The sequence below is a fragment of the Callospermophilus lateralis genome, chromosome 11 (genome assembly GCF_048772815.1).
Source record: "Callospermophilus lateralis isolate mCalLat2 chromosome 11, mCalLat2.hap1, whole genome shotgun sequence".
Lineage (NCBI taxonomy): Eukaryota > Metazoa > Chordata > Mammalia > Rodentia > Sciuridae > Callospermophilus > Callospermophilus lateralis.
In genome coordinates, this window is record NC_135315.1 from 26405457 (window position 1) to 26431098 (window position 25642).

Sequence of the window (25642 nt, forward strand, 5' to 3'; positions counted from 1 at the left end):
GATAAGAAACCAGAGAATCAATGTTTTTACACAAGTATACACAAAACAGTCACAGAATGCCAGACATTTAAAGAAAACTTTTTTTTTATGGGGGAGCCAGGCAATCCCGGTGGCTCAGGAGGCTGAGTCAGGAGGATTTTTTTTTTTTTTAAATATTTATTTTTTAGTATTTGGCGGACACAACATCTTTGTCTGTATGTGGTGCTGAGGATCGAACCCGGGCCGCACGCATGCCAGGCGAGCGCGCTACCGCTTGAGCCACATCCCCAGCCCCGAGTCAGGAGGATTTTGAGTTCAAAGCCAGCCTCAGCAAAAGCAAGGCATTAAGCAACTCAGTGAGACCCTGTCTCTAAATAATAAATACAAAATAGGGCTGGGGATGTGGCTCAGTGGTCAAGTAGTCCTGAGTTCAATTCTCACTACCCACCCCACTCCCACCTCCTCACTCCCATCTCCCCTCCCCGCAAAGAGAAGACTATTATGAAAGAGTCCAAACAAAAGAGTATGGAGACTGGGGATGAGGCTCAGTGGTAGAGTGCTTGACTCTCACATGTGAGGCACTGGGTTTGATCCTCAGCACCAAATAAAAAATAAATAATAAATAAAGATACTGGGTCCATCTGCAGTTGAAAAAAATTAAAAATAAAAAAAAAAAAAAAGAGTATGTGAAGGAGGTGCTAACTCAAACAATGAGGCAGCAGCAGCAACATATTAAACCAAAAAAAATTTTCCAGAATAAGTATTGCATCCAAACAAGAACAGCAAATGGTTTAAGAAGCAACCATTCAAGAACAAGGAAAAACTTTGGGCGAAGGGGAGAAAAAAATCAAGTTTTGCTTGAAATTAAATAAAAAATAGAGGAGATAGAAAAGAGGGAGCAGGAATGATGAGGATCAGTCCAATATGCTTGATATCTGCCTAACAAATGTTTTAGAACAGGAGTAAGAAACAAAAATAAGTGGTAGTGTACTCGCCTGGCATGCGTGGGGCGCTGGGTTCGATCCTCAGCACCACATAAAAATAAAAAAAATAAAGATGTTGTGTCCACCAAAAACTAAAAATAAATATTAAAAAAAAATTCTCTCTCTGTCCCTCTAAAAAAAAAGAAACAAAAATAAGGAGACATAGAGAATTTCTCATACCTGGGATATAAGAATTTTCAGGTAAAAGGACTTAGTTTGTATAAGAAGATAAACCAAGTACAGATTAATGATTTTTTTTAAACAATCAAAAACCAAACAATAAGACCTAAGTCTGAAGAGTATATACAAAGACTTGTGAACCTAAATGGCACCACTTTGAACTCAACATGATAATGAAACCATATCTCTGCAATTCTAAAAAAAAAAAAAAAAAAGTTTTCCTACCTATAATTCTATATTTAGTCAAACTATGAAACACATCTACAAATGATATTTGTCACAGTTCTCAGTTCTCAAAAAAATTATAGCTCATGCATCCTTTGCCCAGAAAGCTAGTAAGAATAAGCACTGTAGAAATAAAGGCAGAAATGAAGAAGTGGGATGCTTTGGGAGCTAGGAAATAGAGGTGAAAGAAAATTCCTGAGGTTAATAATGAAGCATATCTCAGAACCAGAGCAAACACCGCAGTCCAGATTGATGAATGGCCAATAGAAGGCCACGGGAGGGAGAGCTCTAGAAAAGATTCTGGTTTGGTCATAAGGATGTTTATACTTGAGAAATATACAGGGTGAGGGGGGCTGGTATTGTGGCTCAGTGTAGTGCTTGCCTAGTATGTGTGAGGAACTGGGTTCAGTTCTCAGCACCACATAAAAGCTCAGTGGTAGAGCACCTGCCTACCACAGGGGCTCAATCTTCAGCAAATTTAACCTCTAAGACTACAATAATTTCAGAAAAACACAAAGTTGAAAAGAAAGGAAATTAAACTATATTTCATTCTGTGGATAATCTGTGATTAATATTGGTAGTTATTATAATAATAGAAACAATGAGGGGCTGGGTTTGTGGCTCAGTGGTAGAGCACTTGCCTAGCATGTGTGAGGAACTGGGTTCAATTCTCAGAACCATATAAAAATAAATAAATAAAATAAAGGTACTGTGTCCAACTATAACTAAAAAATAAAATATTAAAAAAAGAAACAATGAATACTAGCAAAAGTTGAGATAAAATTATAATTCTACAGTATTATTTGACTTTAAATTTTCAGACACTTATTCTATTAAGAATAAAATTTAAGGCTAAGCCAAGAAAATGAGTCTCAAAGTTTGAGGACAGACTGGGCTACTTAGTGAGATCCTAACTCAAAATAAAATAAAAAAGGGCTGTGGATGAGTTCCGTGGGAATATGTGTAAACATGTGTGAGGATCTAGGTTTAATCTCCACAATTGCAAAAAATAAATAAATAAATAAATAAATAAATAAACAAACAAAAAATAAAATAAAATATTAAATTTAAAGAGGTCCAAAATGTCAAAAGTTACAACAGATCCAAGCTATATAAATAAGTAGTTAAATCTATGCTTAGAAGAAGGTGAATTTCTTAACCAGTTTCAGCTGGGGTTGTGACTCAGTGGTAGAGTACCTGCCTAGCATGTATGAGGCACTGGTTGTCTACCCCCTGCACCACATAATAAACAAACAAACAAATAAAATAAAGGTATTATGTCCATCTACAACTAACATATATATATATTTATATATATGTTAGTTGTATACATATATATATATGCCAGTTTCATTTTACACTCTGATTTCAGCTCTGTTTTTTGCTAGTTTGGTGATTTTGGATAAGTTACTATACTTTTTTGAGTTTCTTTATCTGTAAAATGAGAATGAAAACATCTACTTCATAAGGTTAGTGAAAATTACAACAGAATTATATAAAATAATGATGAAAACTATTAGTCAACTTTTGTTGAATGGGGTACTTTGCCTGTGATTTTATTTTTTACAGTACTGAGAGTTGAATGCAGGGGCAGTCTAATACTGAGCTTCAACTTTTTTATTTTTTTTATTTTTGAGACAGGGCCTTGCTAAATTGATTAGGCAAAGCCTCAATCTGTGATCCTTCTGCCACAGCCTCCTAAATCACTGGGATTATAAGGTATGTGCCATAGTGCCTGGTTCACTTTGCCAATGATTTAAAGTACATTGACTCATTTAGTCCTCATAACTATCTGGGGTATTATTATAATCCCCTTTTACAGATAAAGAAACCTAAAATTCAAATCCAAGGCCAAGATTTGAACTCATATAGTCTTATTCTTGGGTGTATGTTTTTAACTTCTATAGTGTAATGCACAATGGATTAGCAGAGATTAATAAATGGCATGTATTCTTTTTTTTTTTTTTTTTAATTTACTAGTTGTTGTTGGACTTTTATTTATTTTTATGTGGTGCTGAGTATCAAACCCAGTGCCTCACACAGGCTAGGCAAGTGCTTTACCACTAAGCCACAAGCCCAGCCCATAAATGGCATGTATTTTTATGGTCATTATTAATTAATTAAAAGATAAAATTTATGGAAGAAATCTGAATATAGTCAATAGTTTCTATCTGACATTTTCAAACATCAACATATTTCAGATAACCTTGATTAAGATGCTACCTAGGGCTGGGGATGTGGCTCAAGTGGTAGCGCGCTCGCCTGGCATGCGTGCGGCCCGGGTTCGATTCTCAGCACTACGTACAAACAGGGATGTTGTGTCCGCCGATAACTAAAAAATAAATATCAAAAAGTTCTCTCTCTCTCTCACTCTCTCTTTAAAAAAAAAAAAAAAAGATGCAACTTAACCATTCTTAACCATTTTCTTCCACCATTAAACAGCCTTCTCCTGTAAAATGACACTGAAATGAGACTATTTTCTTTTAGTAATGGAGATCATTAGTTAAGGAAGGCAAAAGTACTTTCTCTTTTTCCTTATCTGGAGAAAGGAACAAAGGTTGCTCAAATTATTACTTCCTTCAACTCTCTTCTTTGTTTCCTCAAGTTTATAGAAAATACGGAATACCAGGTTGGGGATGTGGCTCCAAGCGGTAACACGCTCATCTGGCATGCATGGGACGCTGGGTTCGATCCTCAGCACCACATAAAAATAAAATAAAGATTTTGTGTCCACCGAAAACTGAAAAATAAATATTAAAAAATTCTCTCTCTCTTCTCTCTTAAAAAAAAAAATATGGAATACCTCTTAGTTTTCCTTTCCCACATCTACTATGGTACAAATGTGTCCCCTCCTGGTGTTGCCAATGTGATATTATTAAGAGGTAGTGCCTTTGAGTGATTAGATCATGAGTGCTCCTCCCTCCTGAATGGATAAAGGCCCTCATAAAGAGGCTTCGCATGGCATTAGGCCAACTTGCCCTCCTGTCATATGCCATGTGATGATACCACATTCCTCTCCTCCAGAGGATGCAGCAACAAGGTGTCATCTGGGAGGCAAAGAGTAGTCCTCACCAGACAAACAAAACTGCAGCACCTTGTTTTTGAACTTCCTAGCCTTCAAGCTGGAAGAGAATAAATCTCTTATAAATCTCTGTTTAAATAAATCTGTTTCTAAATTACTCTAAATTTTCTAAATTACTCTCAGATAGTGTTATAGCAGTACAAAACAAAGACACCATCCATCCCTGTACGCCAAATCTCTGATGCTGCAAGAATAACATTTCACAGTTTAATCCATGTATAATGTTCACTTTCAAGAACAGAAATTGGAATATAATGCCAATATTTCTTCAGAAAAACATAAACTGCTTTTGTCTGGTCACATGCCAGAGAATAGAGTGCTTATGATAAAAGTAAGGAAAAGGAAAGATAAAATGTCTTAATCTGACACTTTCAGTACCTTGAACCTTTGTATCCACTGAGATCTTTGTCCATATCCAATTCAGGAGTGGACTCAATGATTGCTTGAACTTCTGACTTCTCTTCATTTTCAGCAGAGCCTAAAGAAGGACATGATGAAATAAACAAAACGTGTATCATACATGCCTTCATATGCAAATCCTGTTGCTTTTATGGTTGTGAATATATCATTTAAATATTTTAAAAATGCAATCATTTTTAAAATGGGTTCTAGGAAACATAGGGTTAGCCAATGTCATACATTCAGTTAATAGTCAATCTTAGAAATTATTAAGTTTTCATTTGTGTTTCCTGAGGGGACATAGTGTAGTGGTGCAAGGCACTGCTTCCATTTCTATGTAAGGGGTGAAAAATAGAAAAACTAAAGTAACAGATTAACATATTAGGTAGAGGACAGAAAAGGGTTGTCCTCCTGCCTTTTAAGCTCTCTAGCCTCCCAACCCCCAATATCTCTTTCCAAAACTTTATTATCTCTTTAATGTTTATTTACATTAAATATAATGAATTATCTACCATCTTTATATATCTAAAGCAGGCAACACCCCAATACATTCTTCTCATTCCCACATTATCTGAGTTTTACTCAACATTTTGTTGATTAAGAACTAGGGTCACTTACCTGTAGATGCATTTCTAGTTTCTTGGGCTACCTGCACTTCAATATGTTTGCTTATATCTGACTTATTTGGTGAGTCAGTACCCTTCACAGATCCTTCATTATCTTCCTTTAAGGGAGTATCAGGAGGAATTGCTGCCACATCTGAAGTAGCTATTGATGCTGGAGTGGTAGCTTTAGATCCACCTTGGCTAACATCAGAAAGTTCATCCTACAAATAAAGATAATTAAGGAGGCAATTTTAACTGAATAATTTATTCTAAACCACTTAGAAATCATTTAGGGGCTGGGAGCACAGCTCAGTGGTAGAGTGCATGCTTAGCATGTGCAAGGCCCTGGGTGTAAACCCAAGCATTGGGGGAAAAAGAGCTAAGAAACAACTGTACTAGAGAAAGTCCTACCCCCTTAAAAAAAAAAAAAAAGAAAGAAAGAAAAAGAAAAGAAAAACAGGCAATGAAGAGTCACTGATTACCAATAAATAATCTGTCTAGATCATTTGCAAATAATATTTAAGTAGAACATATTTTTCCAAACATACATGAGATTTTTCTAAACAGAAAACTGGAAACTAAAGATGTATTAGTAATAAAATTATAAAACTACACAATCATTTGTTAATAATACTTTGTAATAGCTGCTCTAAAACAGCAATTAATTCAGCAATGATTCAGGACAGTTTTGTGATCTTAAAACATCCTGCCATCCAAATCACTTAAGTATTTGTCAAAAAGACAGATTCTAAATCCAACTCCCTACTTAATGCACCCAACTTTAACAGTGAGGTCAGGTTATCTACAATTTTACAAGCAACCCAGGTGATTCATATACTCATTTAAATTTAATATAAACTACTATTCTAGGATCTCCAAATAGAGTTAAAGGGACACATGTTCATATGAAAATGTATGCAAAATCTATGTACAGTAAATTTTTCTGAAAAAGAATGTACAGTTTTTAATAGATTTTCAAAAAGGTCCAAAATAATGAATTAAAAACTGTCCAATGGATAAAGAATGATATAATTCTTTTAGAGCAAAGTACAAAGGTCTATGGAGAATAGAACATGACAAAAAGTCTACTTCTAAGCCAGGAATAGTGTAGTCCAGCTACTCAGGAGGCTGAGGCAGAAGAATCAGCTGAGCCTAGAAGTTGAGGGCCAACCTGGGTAACACAATGAGGTACTCTCTCTTAAAGAGGGAAGGAAAAAACAAAAGTTTTACTACTGCTAAATAAGAACAAGGGTAAATTCAATAAATTTACCATTCACTAAATGTATGATCTCAGGTAGATTATACATTCTTTCTATAACTATATTCTGTAATCTGTATCTACTTTATAGGATTATTATAAATTTTTCTATATACTAGTTTAGCAATGCACTTCATACATACTACATGTTTAAAATGTCAGCTGTTACAATTTCTCACGGTAATTATACTTACATAATTTAACAGTTCCCCTATACCCTATACCAGCCTTTTTTTTTTTTTTTTCTTTTTAACTGATGAGAAATGTAGAAAGTTAAAGGACGAAGAAAATTAAAGAACTGGTACATCCAGTGTGGAGTAATCCACTAAGATTCTGAAATATCACTCAGCACAATGGCAAATGCCTGTAATCTCAGCTACTCAGGAGGCTGAAACTGGAAGATCACAAACTTGAGGCCAGCTGGGACAACTTAGAGAGACCTTGTCTCAGAATAAAATAAAAAGGGCTGAGGATGTAACTAAGTGGTGGAACATTTGCCTAGCATACTGGAGGTCCTGAGTTTAATCCCCAGGAGCAGAGGATAAGGAAAAAAAAAAAAAACAGATTCTGAAATATTTTAGCTGTATTGGTAAATTTGGGTTCTAACACATGGATAAAACTGAAGTGTCTGCTTAAGACCCTTGGTTCCAGTACATTCTTGCTATTCTCAACTTTTAAAAATGACTATACTTGCACTTATACAATAACTGGTCAGCTACTGGTTATTTTATCAATCATCATTTTGTGTATATCCATGGCAGACAATGATCCATTTACCAAAATCGAATTTCCACTTGGACTTTGGATCTATTAAAAGAAAAATAAAACAATATATCCATTTTAGAGTATAATATTTATGTAAAATGAATTTTCAGTAATACAGTAAAATGCTTATGTTACATTAGAGAGAAGTATATATTCTTCAAGAAATAGTTAAAGATGTACACATGCTGTCATTTATAACAGCAAAAAAATCCCAAACAAGTTTATAGAAACAGAGTAGAATGCCGGTTATCAGGAGCAGGGTGGGGAGAGTGGTATGGCAGGGAGGGAGAAATGAGGAGTTACTAACCAAAAGCCAGAAAATTTCACTTGAGCAAGATAATTAAGCTCTAGAGATCTATTGTACAATACTAGACAAAACTGTCAACAATAATATATTGTAGATTTAAAATTTAAAGAGGGTAAAACTCATGTTAGTGGTTCTTATCACAATAAAATACTGCAAACAACCTTAATGATTCAAGATAGGAGAATAAGCAAATTATGATACATTTGTGCAACTGAACACTATGCAGCAATTAAAATTGCGTTGAAGGGGTTAGGGGTGTAGCTCAGTGGTACAGCATTGGCCTAGCATGCACAAAGCCTTGGGTTCCATCTCCAGCACCACAAACACACAAAAAAAGAAAGTTTTGCAAATACAACATGGATTAATACATTTTTATAAAGCATCATCAACTAAAATAATATATTAGAATATAAAACAATATAAGAAGTATGGTCCCAAAGATTCTTTTGTTTTGTGCAATACTGGGGTTTGAAGAGGGGCACTCTACCACTGAATTATAGTGGTAATAGGGGAGAATTTTCAAGAGTCAACAAAGAATGGAAACTTCAGACTTACAGTATATACTAAGAGTAGTAAATCTATATATGAATATATACCATAAATAAAATACAAAATATCAAAGATGTCTACTGCTATGGTCTGAATGTTTGTCTATCCTCCCCAAATTCCTATATTGAAACTTCAACATATAATGTAAGGAGTGAGACCTTTGAGAGATGCTTAGATCTTGAGGCTAGAGCCCTCATGAGTACGAATATAATACCCCTATAAAGGACACCCCAGAGACAGTCCTTAATCCTTCTACCGTGTACAGACAAAGCAAGAAGGTGTCATCTGAGAACCAGGAACTGTGCCCTCTGCAGACACTGAAGCTGCCAGTCTTGATCATAGACTTCCCAGTCTCCTATATCCCCAGCTCTTTTTTATTTTGAGGCAGGGTTTCATCAAAGTTGATGAGGCAGCCTTGATTGCCTCAACCTTCCAAGTTGCTGGCTAAGATTACAGGCCATAAGCCATCACTCCTGGCTCTTGGTCCCAAAGTTTTTTTAAAAGCATGTAAATCAACTAAGCATAGGGAATAAAATTTATTTTCTTTTTTGTGACACTTTTTAGCTTTTCTGTTTCTAATAGGCAACTGGTACTTTTAGGAGAAAAAGTAAATAAATTCTAAACAAATTCAAATGAATAGAACTACATGAACTTTTCTTCAATTTGAGATAAAGTTTTGAGGGGGAAAAGCCTTCATACTTATTTATACTTTTTATGAATAAAGAAAGCATTTTTAATGGCTTGCATTTAAGATTAACTTTGTAATCATCTGTCATCTCAATTACAATACTAACCATATGCTAATAAAGTTAGCAAAATTATACAATTATTTTCTTCTGTGGACCTCAAACACTGGACTTAATTCCAGTGAAAAGACAGACGATTCAAAGAAAGAAATAGTTTAATACTCCATCATCTCCACCTTCCTTAAGTTAAAACATAAAACTGCTATTTCCTTGAGCTGGTGATTGGCACCTAATATATGACACACAGAAGGAAGTCCTGATTAATCCCCCACATGGCAAAACAAAATAAACAAACAACAATAACAACAAAACCCTACTAAGTCAAGCAAATTATCTTGTTTAGAGTTGAGTCATAAACTTTGATAATAATGTTTCTGGAGCCAAAGAGGACTATAGAAAAGACAAGTAACTATAAGCCATCACCATCCCAGAGTGACTCTTTGTCTTTGCTTTGATATGCACTCAATAAAAAATAAAAGTCCCTTATGGTGTGGTGATACACGTTTGTAATCCTAGCAGCTCAGGAGGCTGAGGCAGGAGGATTACAGTTCAAGGCCAGCTTCAGCAATTTAGCAAGACTATAAGCAACCCAATAAGACCCTTTCTCAAAATAAAAAATAAAAAGGTTTGGTTCAGGGGTTGAGTGCCCCTGGTACCAAAAGAAAAGGGGAGGGTGGTGGATATTATTTGGTTCATCTAACAGCCTGGCTAATTCGTATTTGTGTTATCATATACATGAATTCCCATCCTTCAAAGGTTCAGAATGTAACACATGTTTAAGAATATAAAACTCCATAGTCCTAATGAAAGCTCTCAAATCCATCCAGACTGTGGATTCAGAAAGTGTTATAGAATATCAAGCTCATCTATACTAAGAAAATCATATGCCTTTGAAACTATTTGAAAAAAAAATAATTTGAAGTCAGTCTTGGACTTGACATTTTCCACTTAAATAAAAGTAGAGAAAATATTTCTTCTTTATCCTTACCATTCCAGCCATCAACACACTTCTTCCAAAGCCTGGTCATTGTCATCTTAAATTTTTTAATTAATAATTAAAGAGTTAACAATATAAACTCATGGACAAAAGCCCACTTTCCCAAATTCATTTATGAACCTGAATGCATGAAGTAAAAAGAGCCAGGAAAAAGGTGAACCTAAAACAGGAAAAGGACTATAATATCTCAGGGATCCAAAGATTTCAGGCTAGAAGGAAGTCGAAAATTAAGATCTCAAAAGAAAATGATATCATAGGCTATCTGAATAATAAGATTTATGTATCAGTAATCTACCTCCACTTTTTACGTTTGCTGCACAAAAAGATTTTATGCTCTTTAAAACAAAGTCACTCTGACAACTAGATCCCAGGGATGTAGCATGAGAAAGAAAAGCTCTGTATTTTAGGCAGATAGTTGTCAAAAGAGGTATTTATTTCTCCTTGGTCTCCCAGGCAGTGGTGATATAATACTCCCAAGATTATACTTAAACATAGTCTTTGCTATAGCATTTGGGAAGGGGCATGACATTCTTGTATTGTGTCTCCAACTAAAGACAGAATGAAAGCAACAAGCCCAAATACCTATGGCTAACATGTGGCTCTGTGGTAGAGCATATACCTAGCATTCATAAGGCCCTGAGTTCAATTCCAGGTGTCACCAAAACAAAAACAAAGGAACCAGAAAATTACAATGAAATAGTATCTTGCTCCAAATAGGATAGCTATTATTCAATTTGAAAAACAGAGTAACAATCCTAGCAAGGATGTGAAGAAACTAGAATCCCTGAACACTGCTGGCAGAACTGTCAAAACAACATAACTGCTCTAGAAAACAATGTGGAGATTCCTCACAATAATTTTTTAAAAAAATAAAAACTACCATATCATCCAGCGATTTCACTTTGGATACATACTGAAAAGTGAAAAGGGGGTCTCAAAAGAGCTTATTTGTACAGTCACATTTGCACCATATGAGCTATTATTCACAGTAGCCAGGAGGTAGAAGCAACCCAAATTTGCCACTAATAGACGATTGTATAAATGAAAGGTGATACATACGATGGAATATTATTTGCCCTTAATAAAAAAAAGAAATCCTACCATGCCCTATCATATGGGGACGAGGACATTATGCTAAGTGAAATAAACCAGTCTCAAAAAAACAAATACAATATGATCCTATTTACATGAGGTATTTAATACATGGAGTCAAATTCATAAAACAAGGTGTAATGGTGTTTTCAAGGTTGGAGGGAGGGAAATTACCATGTAACTGGTATAGAATTTTAGATATGCAAGGTGAAAAAGCTCTGAAATCTGTTTCACACTAATATGGATATACTTAAAAATTATTAAGATGGTAAATTCTTTGTTTTTTTTTTTTTACCATCACCACAACAAAGACTCAATATTTTGGTTTCACTTGAGACACCATGGTTGAAACAATGTGGTCTTTGTATATTTTCCTACTGGTATTATATATCAGGCTAAAAGTCTATAAGCCTTTCAAAATATTTTTAGTTGTTCCATTCATCAAATGGGTCATGCACTCAGTGCTAGGGTGAATATATATGTCATATGTTATTTGGCATTACACCATCACTATTTTCTAATAAACTACATGCATAATTATAGAAAATAGATTATTCCATTAAGAACAGCTTACAAATACTACATATTCCAATGTAGTGTTTTACCCAAGTAGCCTGCCTGCCTTCATTTGAAATAAGTTAAATAAAGGGCCAAGCAACTCTGTTAAATCTGTCTACCATTTATTTATTTATTTATTTGATTGATTGATTGTTTACGGTACCAGGAATCGAACTCAGGAGCACTCAACCACTGAGCTACATCCCCAGCCCTATTTCATATTTTATCTAGACCCAGAGTTTCACTGAGTTGCTTAGCACCTTGCTTTTTCTGAGGCTGGCTTTGAACTTGTGATGCTCCTGCCTTTGCCTCCTGAGCTGCTGGGATTACAGGTGTGTGCCATCACACCCAGCTTAACTTTTCAGATTTTAAGGTTTTATAAGCTGAAAGTAAAGACAAAATTACAAATAAGTAACTAGATTCATACAGGATGTCCTACTATAACACAAACTATCTTATAATTTTATATTTACATTTCTTTTTCTCCAAATAAGTCAGACTCTAAAGCAGTGGTTTAACTCTCAATTTACAATTCTAAGGCACAACAATCATACAATTCTGTGTGTACATTCATTTTTTTGGAGTTTCATGTAAAAGAATTTGACCCAAAGAAACACTGAGAACCAAAACTCTAGACACTCATATATAGATAAAATATATTATAGGTGTAAACAATATTGCAGGATCAAAAGAATTCAGATTACTAAAGGAATGATATGAATTTCCTAATCCTAAGGATATTCCTGGGGGGAATAAAGAATGTTGTTTCAGTGTCAATGTTGAGGGGCTTCCATACAGACCTAGGTTAACTCCTGATGTAGCAGAGAAAGTCTTGTCTTTTTATTCCCCTACCCAACATATCAAGACTCACATGTACTAGGCTTTTAACAGTTGTTTGCTGAATAAAGCTGAAGAAACCTATTAAACTAGGGGAGCAATTCAAGGTAAAAAGACAACAAGGGCTGTCTCCAGGATCCATACAAAGTTAAGTACCTTTACCTTAAGGAAGATATTCATACAAAGTGTACCAGTTTTCTTACCTAGAGCTGATAAGTGGAAATAGGCAGAATTTCCATAAGACTTACTTGTCCTTTCTTATCCCTTATTTCAAAATACTTATTTTGGAGGAGGAATAAATTTTAGACTACAGTAAAACCCTGACAACTACTGTATAATAAATTATTTCTTTTGTATTTTAGTGAATAACATCAATAGTCTTCCAAACTGACCATATAATATTTTAAGAATAGCAGTTGAGGAAGTAACCAATAGTTAAACACTTTTTTTTTTTTTGTAAAATGTTTTTAAAGACCATTCTCACCTCCTGTTCTACAGCCTTCAGAGATTCAGGACTATTGCTGACCTGGGAAGAGGGAAAGATTATAAAAGAAAAAAATTACGTATTTACTAGGTGTTAATATCTTTGGCTTATACTATCTCTTAGGCTACAATGTTCATCTCTCTATTATCTACTATATTTACAATGAAGGTTTGGTTTGGTTTTGATTTCAAATAACCTCCTCTAGGACTCTAGTTTAAGTTATATTATGAAGTAAAATTCTGCAACAGAAGCTACCACTTAGATCAGAGTCTTACTATGTACTTTAATAAGCAGCTCTTCACTTAACCCTTTTTTCTACTTACACAACTCTATGAAATTTTCCTGACACTTATGTCAGTCACCTTGAATGTTTAACTTAGTAAATATTAAAGGGTATTATACAGGCAGGTATGGTGGCACACGCCTGTAATCCCAGCAGCTTGGGATACTGAGGCAGGAGGAATGCAGGTTCAAAGCCAGCCTCAGAAACTTAGCAAGACTGTAAGCAACCTAGTGAGACCCTCTCTCAAAATAAAAAGTAAAAAGGGCTGGGGATGTGGTTCAGTGGTTAAGTGCACCTAGGTTCGATCCCTGGTACCAAAATATAAATAAATAAAGTATATTATACTTAAAAATATTCACTACAACTTCTTCTCCTATCTACCATCACTTCTACAAACTGCTAAGAGTACAAGTTTCAAACTCTTTTCCATAAAACATCTATTTATTCACATTCTTTATTTCTATATATACCTTTTCCCTTTATGAAACAAAAGTATATCTCTTAAAGACAAAGCAACCTCAAGTTTTAAAAACTCTTGAGGTAGAAATTTATCAAAATCTTTTTAGGAGCTGGGGCTGTGCTCAGTGGCTCAGCGCTTGCCTTGCATGAGGCACTGGGTTCGATCCTCAGCACCACTTAAAAATAAAACAAATACAAATAAAATAAAGGCATTCCATCTATCTACAACCTCAAAAAAAAATTTTTTTAATCTTTTTGGAAGGTTACACTATAACTGCTAGCTCAATCAATTCTAAAACAAACAAAAAACCCACAATCTGCCTCTCCCTTAATAGATACTATTTTTTCTAGCATTGTTGAGGTATAATTGAAAAGTAAGAATAGTATATAGTTAAGGTGTACAATTTGATGTTTTGATACATGTATACATTGTTAAAATGATCACCACAATGAACCCAATTAACACATCCAGCCACTCAGTTACCACATGTATGCATACATGCTCACGATGAGAACACTTAATGCTTGTTTATATATTTAATTCTGGATTCTTGTCATTTTTATTCTCAGCTATTCACTTTATTAAAAACTAGGTAAACTGGGCATAGTGGCAGATGCCTGTAATCTTGCAGCTTGGAAGGCTGAGACAGGAGGATCACCAGTTCAAAGCCAACCTCAGCAACTTAGTGGGGCCTAGGCAAATTAGCAAGACCTTCTCTCTAAATAAAATATTAAAAAGGGATGGGGATGTGGTTCAGTAGTAAAGCACCCCTGGGTTCAATCCTTAGTACAAAACAACAACAACAACAACAACAATAACAACAATAACAACAACAAAAAAACCTTGGTAAAAAAGATACATTGTTAAATAAAAAAGCAAGCTCCAGAAAAAGAGTCAGGAGCAAAGGTGCACATCTGTAATCCCAGAGGCTTGGGAGGCTGAGCCAGGAGGATCTCAAGTTCAAAGCTAAGGCTTTAGCAAAAGCGAGGCACTGAGCAACTCAGTGAGACCCTGTCTCAAAATAAAATACAAGATATGGCTGGGGATGTGGCTCAATGGTCAAGTGCCCCTGAGTTCAACCCTGGTCCCCACCCTCCGACCCCCAAAAAAGAAAGAAAAAGAAAAATACTTGAGAGCATAAACCCAATTTTCTTAGAAAGTTTTTATGAGAATGTGTTATCTATGTGCATCCGTGAAGAATAAGGTGTAAAGGATACATTGACTATTTACAATGAGTGGTGGAAGAAACTTTCCATTTTTTACTTTATGTTCTTCAGTAAAACTATAAAGTGAATTAATGCAACTTTTTAAAACACATTATTAACTCTGCTTTGTAAAATATTTAGGCTTTGAGCACCTCAATATCATTTCTAGTAGATGATACTGTGTCTGAAAGAGAGCAAAAATAAATTGTGTGTGTTTGTGTGTATTGCTAAGGATGCAACCCAGGTGGGATACAGGGTAGAGGGAGAAGATGGGAGGGGAGGGGGATAGTAGAGAATAGGAAAGGTAGCAGAATAAAACAGTTACTAATAGGGCATTATGTAAAAATGTGGATGTGTAACCGATGTGATTCTGCAATCTGTATTTGGGGTAAAAATGGGAGTTCATAACCCACTTGAATCTAATGTATGATATATGTCAAGAGCTTTGTAATGTTTTGAACAAGCAATAAAAAAAATAATAAATAAATAAATAAATAAAAGGTATTTTATCCATCTACAACTTAGAAAAAAAATGGGATGCGTTGAAAGATTAAAGAAACCAACTTGAAATAACTCCCAATGTCTAAAGCTGGATTGATTTGAGAAACCAAATAAATGATAAGATTGCATATAGCCCACAAAATAAAAAATATATACACTGAGTCCATATTTAAGAAAAGGAAGAAGACAGGGAAGGAAGATGACAGCAACTTCTTACAGAAGTATTCCAATTAATACATGTAGGGTGAAGAAAAAAGAAATAACCATTTGTAGTATTTTACTAATAATTTTGGTAGAAAGATCTACTGATGGATGTTAAAAGTCTGAGAAGAAACAGAAAATTTGTAGTCTTGAAGTATATCCACTAAAATATTATTTAATTATAAATGGAAAAATATTTATTTTACAATGGAGACATCCAATTGGTTGAACAGACTGACCAAAGCTAACATTACCACCAATAACATTGACGTTATAGTATTTACCTCCTGATATGATTCATTTAAAAAGGCATATAGCATCTATGATATTCTTGCCAAAAACAAAAAAACAGACAAGAACTGTATATCCTCAATCTGATCATGAGAAATCATCAGAGAAGCCCAGTGGAAAGATGTTCTACAAAATAATCAACCAGTATCCTTCAAAAGTCTCAAGGTCATGAAAGAATTGTCATGTCCAAGAAATTAATATTTGACAACTAAAAGAAACATGGGATCCTAGATTGGATCCTGGAACAGAAAAAGGACAAACAGTGGAAACTCTAACACAAACCTGTAGTTTAACTCATAGTATCATACCAAAGTTAATTTCTTATTTTGAAATTTGTACTATAGTTAGTTTACATTTAGAGAAGCTGGGTGAAAGGTCTGTTGAACTCTACTATTTTTGCAACTTTTCTGTAAGTCTAAAATTATTTTTTTTAAAAAAGGTTTTAAAAAACTTTTAATTATTTAAAAATTTAAAATTACACATGCATTTTAAAATAGGAATCTTTAATATCAGAAAACATGAAAAAATGGTTCAACTATTATTAAGATTCGAGTTTGTGAAGACTAAAGAAACAGGAACAATTTTAGAACTTAACCACAAATGGAGGAGGATGGAAAATTCTTTTCAGTAAGAATGCTGGCTCTGTTGAGACATTTCCTGATCTGTATGCTAAGCACATCCCCTGAAGAATGCAGCACACATTGACCACTGGCTTTACATACCAAACTCTGCTAACAAGGGCTTCTCACAGCAGTATTACCAAAGTATTTCAAATCATATGTTTTGTTTTATTTTTTAGTATTTATTTTTTAGTTGTAGTTAGACATAATACCTTTATTTTATTTTATTTTCATATGGTGCTGAGGATCAAACCCCAGGCCTCACACATGCTAGGCAAATGCTCTACCACTGAGCCACAACTGCAGCCCCTCAAGTCATATAGTTTTTAAAAGAACACTTTAAAAGTTATGTAAGTAGGTACCAATCTAATTGCTTTTTAATTAGCTAAAATTGTTGCCCTCCATTTTAAAATTCACATTCTACTAATAATCAACAACCCAGGATTCTCTTCAAAGAAAAAAATATTACTTTTTTGGAGAATGTATAGCTGTGTGGGAGTACACATATATATAATTTTCATACTTTCCCCATACTTTTTATTGCAGCATTGTTTATAATAGCAAAGACTAGGAAAACAAAGGTGTCCCATTCAATGAAGATTTAAACTACAGATAGGCATGAGTAATCCACTTCCTCTGCTTATCTTCTCAAGTTCCAATGGTCTTTCTTTACTCATCTTCAATTTCTCCTGCTATTGAACTTTTCTAGGCTCACTAATAATCTAGTCACTCCCATTCTCTACCTTCTACCATGCAAACCTCCACCTCCACCTCAAGTTATTCTTTTACTCTCCTCCCACCATAACCACCTTTCTTGAGCAGGCTATCCTTGCCATGATCTTCTTTTACAATTCACATTCATTCCTATTACTGGCCCTGCAACTCAAACTGTTTAAACCTACACCTGAAAATTTACAAATTCAGTCTCATTCTGCTTGACTTCTGTATACCAACGGATCTTGGAGACAACTCCTTCTATTCACTTATCCCTGACTGCCAGGGATGAAGTTCTTACTACAACCCCTGACAATGCCCTTCTCTTCCTGAGCATCCTTCTCTTCTCCATTCCAGCTGCCCCTCCCCCAAACACACACACACACACACACACACACACACACACACACACACACAGAGTTTTCCTTACTTGCTCAGGTTCTGAAGCCCTCAGCCTGGCCCCTTTGCTTGGGTAGGTTCTTTCATCCTGCTTAGGATTTCATACCCCCAAGCCAGGCTGCCTCACTGCAGGGGTGTCCTTTAAACTGCTGGGCCCCACATGGAAACCCTCCTAACCTTGCTTGAGTTATAATGCTTCCTCCACCCTGCCCCACCGTACAGACACCAACCTTGCTCTGCACTACCTACTGGCTTTGGGACTGAATTGTGCAGAAAGGAACAGGTAACGGAAGATAAAGCAATACTACATCATTAGAGCTTTATAATAGGTTTTAATATCTGGCAAGGCAAGTTCCTATGCTACTTCTTCAGGTTTGTCTTGGTTACATTTGACCTTTTGTTCTCTGATTTCTTCTTGTATTGGCATCTTATTCATGAATATAATTCAGTTCCATTAAAAAAACAAAACAAAATACCTCATCCCAACAATTTTTTTTTGCCCATCCCCACCCTCAGCACTTAAAACAACAGCAGCAGCAACAAATTTGGTCATTTGATGTCTATTCTATCAGAAGTCCCCCAGTAAAAAATTTTTTTTTAATGATACAACTTACGTAACTCCTTTCTTTCTGCTTTGAACTAATCTTAAAGCTCAATTTGATAATCATCAATAGAGTATCAAGTGAGGCTTCATGCAAGCTGGCCTTGAAAGAGGGTATTTCTCCTGGTAGGCAAACTAGGAAGAAAAGTATTGAATACAGTCTGGAGTCAGGGAGGAATCAAGGTTGGAGATTCAAATTTGTGAACACCCACATGTAGATGACATTTGCAGATATGGAACTTGACTTACCTAGATTAAGAGATGGGCTGAGTTATGTGCCCTGTGATATTCTAACATTTAGAGGACAAAAAGTAGAAGAAACCATCAGGGGAAAAGGGGCAGGAAAAAAAAAACAATGAGACGGGGTGGTTGTATCCTGGAAGCAAATTGGAAGAAACTTTTCAAGAAGTTTAATGTATTCGAATGCTGCTAACAAGGTAAGGCCAGAGAATCTTCTACTAGACTTGGAAAGAGGGATGTTTTAGGAAACCTTTGACAAAAGGGATGTTGGTGCAGGAGATAGGACTCAAAAATCTGAGATGAACCAGACAAAGAAAAATACAACAAAACTTCAAACACACAAGTATGTCTCCAGCCCAGGGTCTTTACAGTTGCTATTTCCTCACACACTTATTTCTCCAGACCATTCCATACACCTACCTGCACATCCCCATGCCGTCACTCTAAAATAAACACCTTTCCCTACTGACTACTCTCTAGCTTACCTTGCTTTCTTAATAGCACTTAACAATACTTGCAGTGCTATTATTTAACTTATGTTTACTTGTTTGTTGATTTCCACAGAATGTGATAAATCAAGAAATATATATAAATTCTTTTTTTTAAGAAGTTTCTAGGCACACATCATTCCTAGAAAACCCACTGAATTATTTTAATCTCACTAACCACAAGGCTCCCACAATGGGAAATTTCAATATAGCAACAAAGATAGTCCATAACTTTATAATCTCCTTTATTGTTTTTTTTTCCTCTACAAAGTTTTCTAATATTTTGTTCTCCATTTCCTTAACTATAACTCATCATGTGGTTTTATTACAGAATATTTTCACCTTAAACTTATTTACCGAAAGAGTGCTAGTAAAATGAATGTTAATTATAATTTTAACTTTTGATATTTTTCCCATTTATTTTAATGCCCCAAACATAGCTAGTTCATCCCCAAAGTTCTCAGGAGAAATGAGAATAGCAGGATATTTTAAATTAGAGATAGTCTAGTTCAATTCCTGAATCACATGGAAGCCAAGATGAGAGAGTATGTGACATGCCTGGGATAGGGTCTACCAGTAAATTCAGTCCTTGCCACCTAGGCCTTGGTAAAGTTAGAGAAAAACATCTGATTATAAGGGTTTAAGCGAAAAATAAAATAAGTCCTAATTACTAATAAGCATACTTTGCAAACAGGACTTGTGCCATTTTAAAACGTACCACTTATTCTTGAAAACTGTTAGCTTTAAAATAGTTACCATATGCTATGTGTGTGTATGTAGGTATGTGTGTGTGTGTGTGTGTGTGTGTGTGTAGATATCTATCTATATCTATCTACATATATATATATTTATATATAATTTTTTTGTAAAGATGGACACGATATCTTTATTTTATTTATTTTTTAAAGCACACTTTGCAAACAGGACTTGTGCCATTTTACAATGTACTATCTTGTTCCTGAAAACCGTTAGCTTTAAAATAGTTACCATATGCTGTGTGTGTGTGTGTATCTATCTATCTATATATCATTTTTTTGTAAAGATGTACATGATATCTTTGTTTATTTTATTTATTTTTTATGTGGCACTGAGGATCAAACCCAATGCCTCATGTGTGTGAAGCAAGCTCTCTACCGCTGAGCTATAACCCCAGCCCCTGGTATATATTTTTGATATACTAAAAGTATCCCTCCTACTTAATTTTGTTATGGGAAAGGGGATATGGCAAGTGGGCAATGGGTATTTTGAAAATCTACTAAACCTACAGGCAGGCTAAAAAAAGCCAGTATGGCTGTGGGAGTAAAAACTGAGAGTGTTTCCACAGTGGAATAATATTGAACATAATTGGCTTCTAACAAATTGAGCAAGAAGGGGGAAAAAATGGGGTAAACCTTAATGTTGAAAAGACTTTTAAGTGGGACAAGAGCTACCAAATATTTGCTATGTGCTTACTGTTTTAAGAACATTCCAAAGGTCAACAGCATTAGTTTGAATGTTTCTACCAACTGAATCTGAGAGAAAAACCATTTTATCCTAAAAGATACTTTCTAACATTTAAAACATAAAATTCATTTGAAAAACATGTTCTCAGTACACATTTATATATTGTCTATAATATGCTAGCTATACATTTTTCTAAGTGCCAGGGATACAGATGAAATTTATGTTCTCAGTGGAGAGAATAAAGCAAAGCAAACAATTCGAGAGAGCAGTGATGCATACCTTTAATCTTACCTAATAAGCACTAAGAATCACAAGTTCAAGGCCAACCTTGAGAACTTAGCAAGACCCTGTTCTCAAAAAATCAAATAAAAAGGGCTAGAGGTGTAGCTCAATGTTAGTATGCATAGTATGCATGAGGCCCTGGGTTCAATCCCCAGTTGGGGGGAAATGGAGAAGGATAAACAAGTAAATGACAGTATTTTAGAAGATAGTGAGTGATATCTTTAAGTACTAAGGTCATGATAAGGATTATGGAAAAAATACAGCATGAAAAGGAAATTATATACAACTAATTCATTTGTATTCAAAACAAATGGCCTGTTTGCATCACAGAGAGATGATTATATAATGTAACAAGGCATTTTTATAATCAATATTCCCTTCATAAATGTCCTATTTTATAAAATATAGAACATAACTTTAAATTTTTGTTTATTTTCTGAAACAGGGTCTCATTATGCTGCACAGCTGGTCTCAAACTCCTGGGCTCAGGTTACCCTCTTGACTCAGCCTCCTGAGTAGCACAGGTTACAGGTATCACCATCAGCCCAGTTACAATGCACTTTTGTACATTATTTTATAAAGTGGTTTGAGAAAGTAACAGTGGTTTGTTTTTACATCTTTTCTTTTCTCGTGATGAACACGACCTTGAGCATGTTAGGCAAGTGTTCTACCACTGAGCTATACCTTTGGCCTTTGTTTTGTTTTCAGAATGAAGCCCTACTAAATTATCAAGTTTCTACCAGTGAACCAAGGATTTTGGGTGATAATGATTTTTAACTCTAAAAAACATAATGAGGGGCTGGGGTTGTGGCTCAGCAGTACAGTGCTCACCTAGCAAGTGCGAGGCCCTGGATTTGATCCTCAGCATACTAAAATTAAAAAATAAAATAAATATAAAGGTATTGTGTTCAACTACAACTAAAAAAATAAATATTAAAAAAAAATGAGGTTCACTAATCATCCCACCCTAAATTCATATTATGTATATAGCCTAAACCAAATAGAAATTAATTTTGTCATTACTAATAAAGATGTAACAAGGTTTAACCTTGTTTTTCTATGTAACTTGAAATAGGATTATAGAAAACTAACCTTGGAATGAGCTCATTTCTAACTTAAAAAGAAAAGGCATCAATTTTATAAACTAAAATGTATACAAACTATTACATTTTATAATACTTTGGTTGTCTAATGTTTCTATATGAATAAGAAAGCATATGAAATGTAAACTGACAATTTCCACAAAATAAAGCTTACCTTCAGACTGGTATGAGAACGTGGTTGACTTAATTCTTGAAATTTCCATTGCTCTGATCCTGGGGTCTCACCTCCTTTCTGAGTGTCAGGTGTAAGCAATCCATCTCCAGCAGGTAATGGAAAAATTCCTAAGGATATAGGGCGTTCTTTTCTATTTGGAGAGGGGAGAAAAAAATTAGCAATAATTTATTTTTATTGATCATGACTACAAGTCATAAACCTGAATTGTCACTGCTTTGGGATTGATCCTCTTAAATAATATTGTCTGTCCATTTGAACAGGTAGACCTACCAAGGAGAAAGGACACTTTCAGAAGTTTAAATTCGTTCTCAAAAATTAACTAAGAAAAGTGTCAAGAAACTGTTTAGAAAAATCTTACATGTTACTGATAAGATTCTTGCCCAGAATGCAGTGTTCTGGTCTGGTGAGTTTTTAATCATGCTTAGAGTAGCCATAGGTGGATGCACAACCTCTTCCTTTGGAAGTGAGCCCAACTCCTGCACTTAGACTTTCCAAATCCTCACACTAATCCCTGCATGTTTACTGAAGCATTTTCAAGGTATCCTTTTTGGTCTAGAGGAAAATCATTACATTATTTGAATCATAGCTAGTGATTAAATGGTAAAAAAAGAACTCAACTCCCTAAAAAGCAGGAAGTTCTTCCTTCCTTCTTTCTTTCTTCTTTTTTTTTTAAACTGAGGATTAAACTCAGGGTCACTCTACCACTGAACTGAGCTACATCCCCAGTCCTTTAATGTTGTTATATTTTAAAATTTTGAGACAGGGTCTCATCTTGACCTTCCTGCCTCAGCTTTGATTACAGCTGTATTATAGGCATGAGCCACCAAACCTGGGTGAAATTCTATTAATCTACAGATCACTATACGAATTCCTTATAGGCACAGTACATATGAGAAAAAACTATTGTCATTTTTTTTTCAAGGAGCCAAAAGAATTCTATAAAACTCTTGACTTTCCAATGCTCTTGTTAAAGTATAACAAGAGTTATCCTTTTAATAGAATTTCAACAAGAAACACATCTTGTGTTAATGTACAAAAAGTTCCAAATGAAAGTGTTTTTAGAGGGTGGAAACAAGTCTACTAACAAGTCATCCTGGGTTGTTAATTAAAAACACTAAAGATTTAGTGCCTCCCAGAACCCCTATCTCTCCTAGTAAGAAAATAGAAGCTCGGCTAGGTGGCACACACCTGTAATACCAGCAACTCAGGAGGCTGAGAGAGGAGGATCCCAAGTTCAAAGCCATAATCAGCAACTTAGCAAGGCCCTAAGCAACTTAGCAAGACTGTGTCTCAATATGAAAAAATAAAACAGGGCTAGGGATGTGGCTGAGAGGTTAAGTGCCCTGGGTTGAATCCCCAGTACCAAAATAAATAAATAAACAATTAAATAAATAAAGTAGTTGGAACAGAAACAATAAGGTTATAAATAAAATCAGGAAACATTTTAGTTGGCTAAATAAGTCTTTTATTTTGTAAGTTCATTTTTATACAATAAAATTTAAGTTTTGAAACCTGCCCTTACTTAATATAAAGGGTATGTCAGAATGCTGCCTTTTTCTTTTCTTTTTTGCAGTGCTAGGGATTGAACCCAGGGGCATTTTACCACTGAGCTATGTTCCGAGTCCTTTTTATTTTGAGATAGGGTTTCCCTGAGTTGTCCAGGCTGATCTTGAATTTGAGATCCTCCTGTCTCAGTCTCCCTAGTCACTGGGTCACAGCCACCAAGCCCAGCTTCAGAATGCCTTCCTAAAGATTAAGTGAGAGCCGGCATGATGGCACACACCTGTTAATCCCAGTGGTTTGGGAGGCTGAGACAGGAGGATAGAAAGTTCAAAGCCAGCCTCAGCAACAGCTAGGCACTAAGCAACTCAATGAGACCCTCTCTCTTAATAAAATACAAAATAGGGCTGGGGATGTGATTCAGTGGTCGAGTGCCCCTGAGTTCAATCCCCAGTACCAAAAAAAAAAAAAGATTAAGTGAAGTAAAAGGGTTGAGAGATTGCACTTTATCAATGTTATATGCATAAAAAATATAATAAATTTAAAAAATAGAACTTTCTCTTATCAAAGTTAATTATTCATCACTTCTTTACACTTGTAATACTTTTTCCTATTTGATCTGGGAAAACAATTCAAATACAGGTAAATAGCACAATAAAAGATTAGATTTTAATACCAAATCTAAGTTTGTAACTAAGAGCTGCCAGAATAACCAGATGATAAAAATTAAAGTCAGTTCTGTTTACATCAGTTATTCTCAGAAGTTGGTCGGCAACAAAATTTTCTTAAGTCAATGACAAAAAAAGGCATCACTAATTATTCCTTAGTGGTAAATATAGCACATATCATACATGTAACACATTTCCATGCAACTCAGAGAACCTGTTCTTTTTGGAGAATGATTGAACCTTATTTTAAATTACATCTTTTCTGCTTCTTTGATCTTAAAATGCCCTTTCTTTCATTACATGATGGTGACTGTTGTTAGGAGCTAGATTTTTTTTATTCATTTTTCTTCACTGACAAAATGAAAATTTGTCAATTTGATGTTTATCCCAATTTTGGGGAACATATTTTGGGAACAGAAAATATAAGGTTCTAAGAAATACTAGTTGGACCTTTATTTATTCTCTAACATACCTTAATGCGTACATATAAAGTGGGAATTGATGGGCTGGTGTTATGGCTCAGTGGTAGAGTGTTTGCCTTGCACATGTGAGGCACTGGGTTCAACCCTCAGCACAATATAAAAATAAATAAATAAAATATAGGTATTGTGTCAATTTACAACTAAAATAGTTAAAAAAAGAAAGAAGGTGGAAATTGAGTTTGGCTGAGTCTAAGGAAAAGCTCTCTAACCTAAGATGCAAAGATAATATAGGAAGATCATATAGACCTCATGCAAATCCATCACACTGCTAACGAAAAACAAAATAGAAATCAGTCATTAGAATTATCTTCCTAAATGAAAGCCAACAATTCATTTTTCAAATGTACCAAATACTGAAAAAGTTTAAAACTGCTGGGGAAGGAGTCTTCTATGAGTTCAATTCATACTTTCCTATTAAATCTATCATCAAAAATAATGGTAGAATTCCCACCTTTTTAGTTTTGCTTTTATTAGTCATTCAGAAACTACTCTGTAGAAAGGAGTCTTTTCAGAGACTCAGAACAATCTGTCAAGAGCATCAACAATGCTCTGGGTTACAAGTTCCAACTCTGGAAAAATAATATTACTACATACTCTCATTTTACTGAGAAACTACACAAGAGTTGAGAGGGAACTATGTAACTATGAACCATGTAACCATGCAAGTTCATCAGAATCCTACTTTTGAAAAGAAATTCTAAAAGGCAAATATTAGTCCTGTATTATGTTGGTACATGTGTGTTTGCTAATCTATGTGTTAAATGCTTCAGTAAAATTCACAGAAGAAATTCAACCAAAGAATGGGATATATGTGGAAAAATACTAAGTTGCAGATTTAAGCCCCTACATTGAAACATCTGTTGTCACTGTCTACTAATATTACTGTCTAATAGAAACAAAGGTATCATCAACTATCAAAATCCTTATGATATATTTTTTA

The 25642-nt window shown here is 34.9% G+C and overlaps 1 protein-coding gene across 4 annotated transcripts in view; it reads right to left on the reverse strand.

Moving 5' to 3' along the window:
- The window catches only part of Spag9 (sperm associated antigen 9), a 130443-nt gene that overhangs the window by 53685 nt on the left and 51116 nt on the right, over positions 1–25642 (reverse strand). For 2 of the 4 annotated variants that reach the window (XM_076871018.1, XM_076871017.1), the window contains exons 5-8: positions 22032–22182; positions 13047–13088; positions 5467–5674; positions 4828–4927 (exon numbers count right to left, since the gene is read on the reverse strand). In XM_076871018.1, the coding sequence (XP_076727133.1) occupies positions 4828–4927; positions 5467–5674; positions 13047–13088; positions 22032–22182 (501 nt within the window). The remainder of the gene's footprint in view (positions 1–4827; positions 4928–5466; positions 5675–13046; positions 13089–22031; positions 22183–25642) is intronic. The other 2 variants (XM_076871020.1, XM_076871019.1) reach the window with 1 other exon arrangement.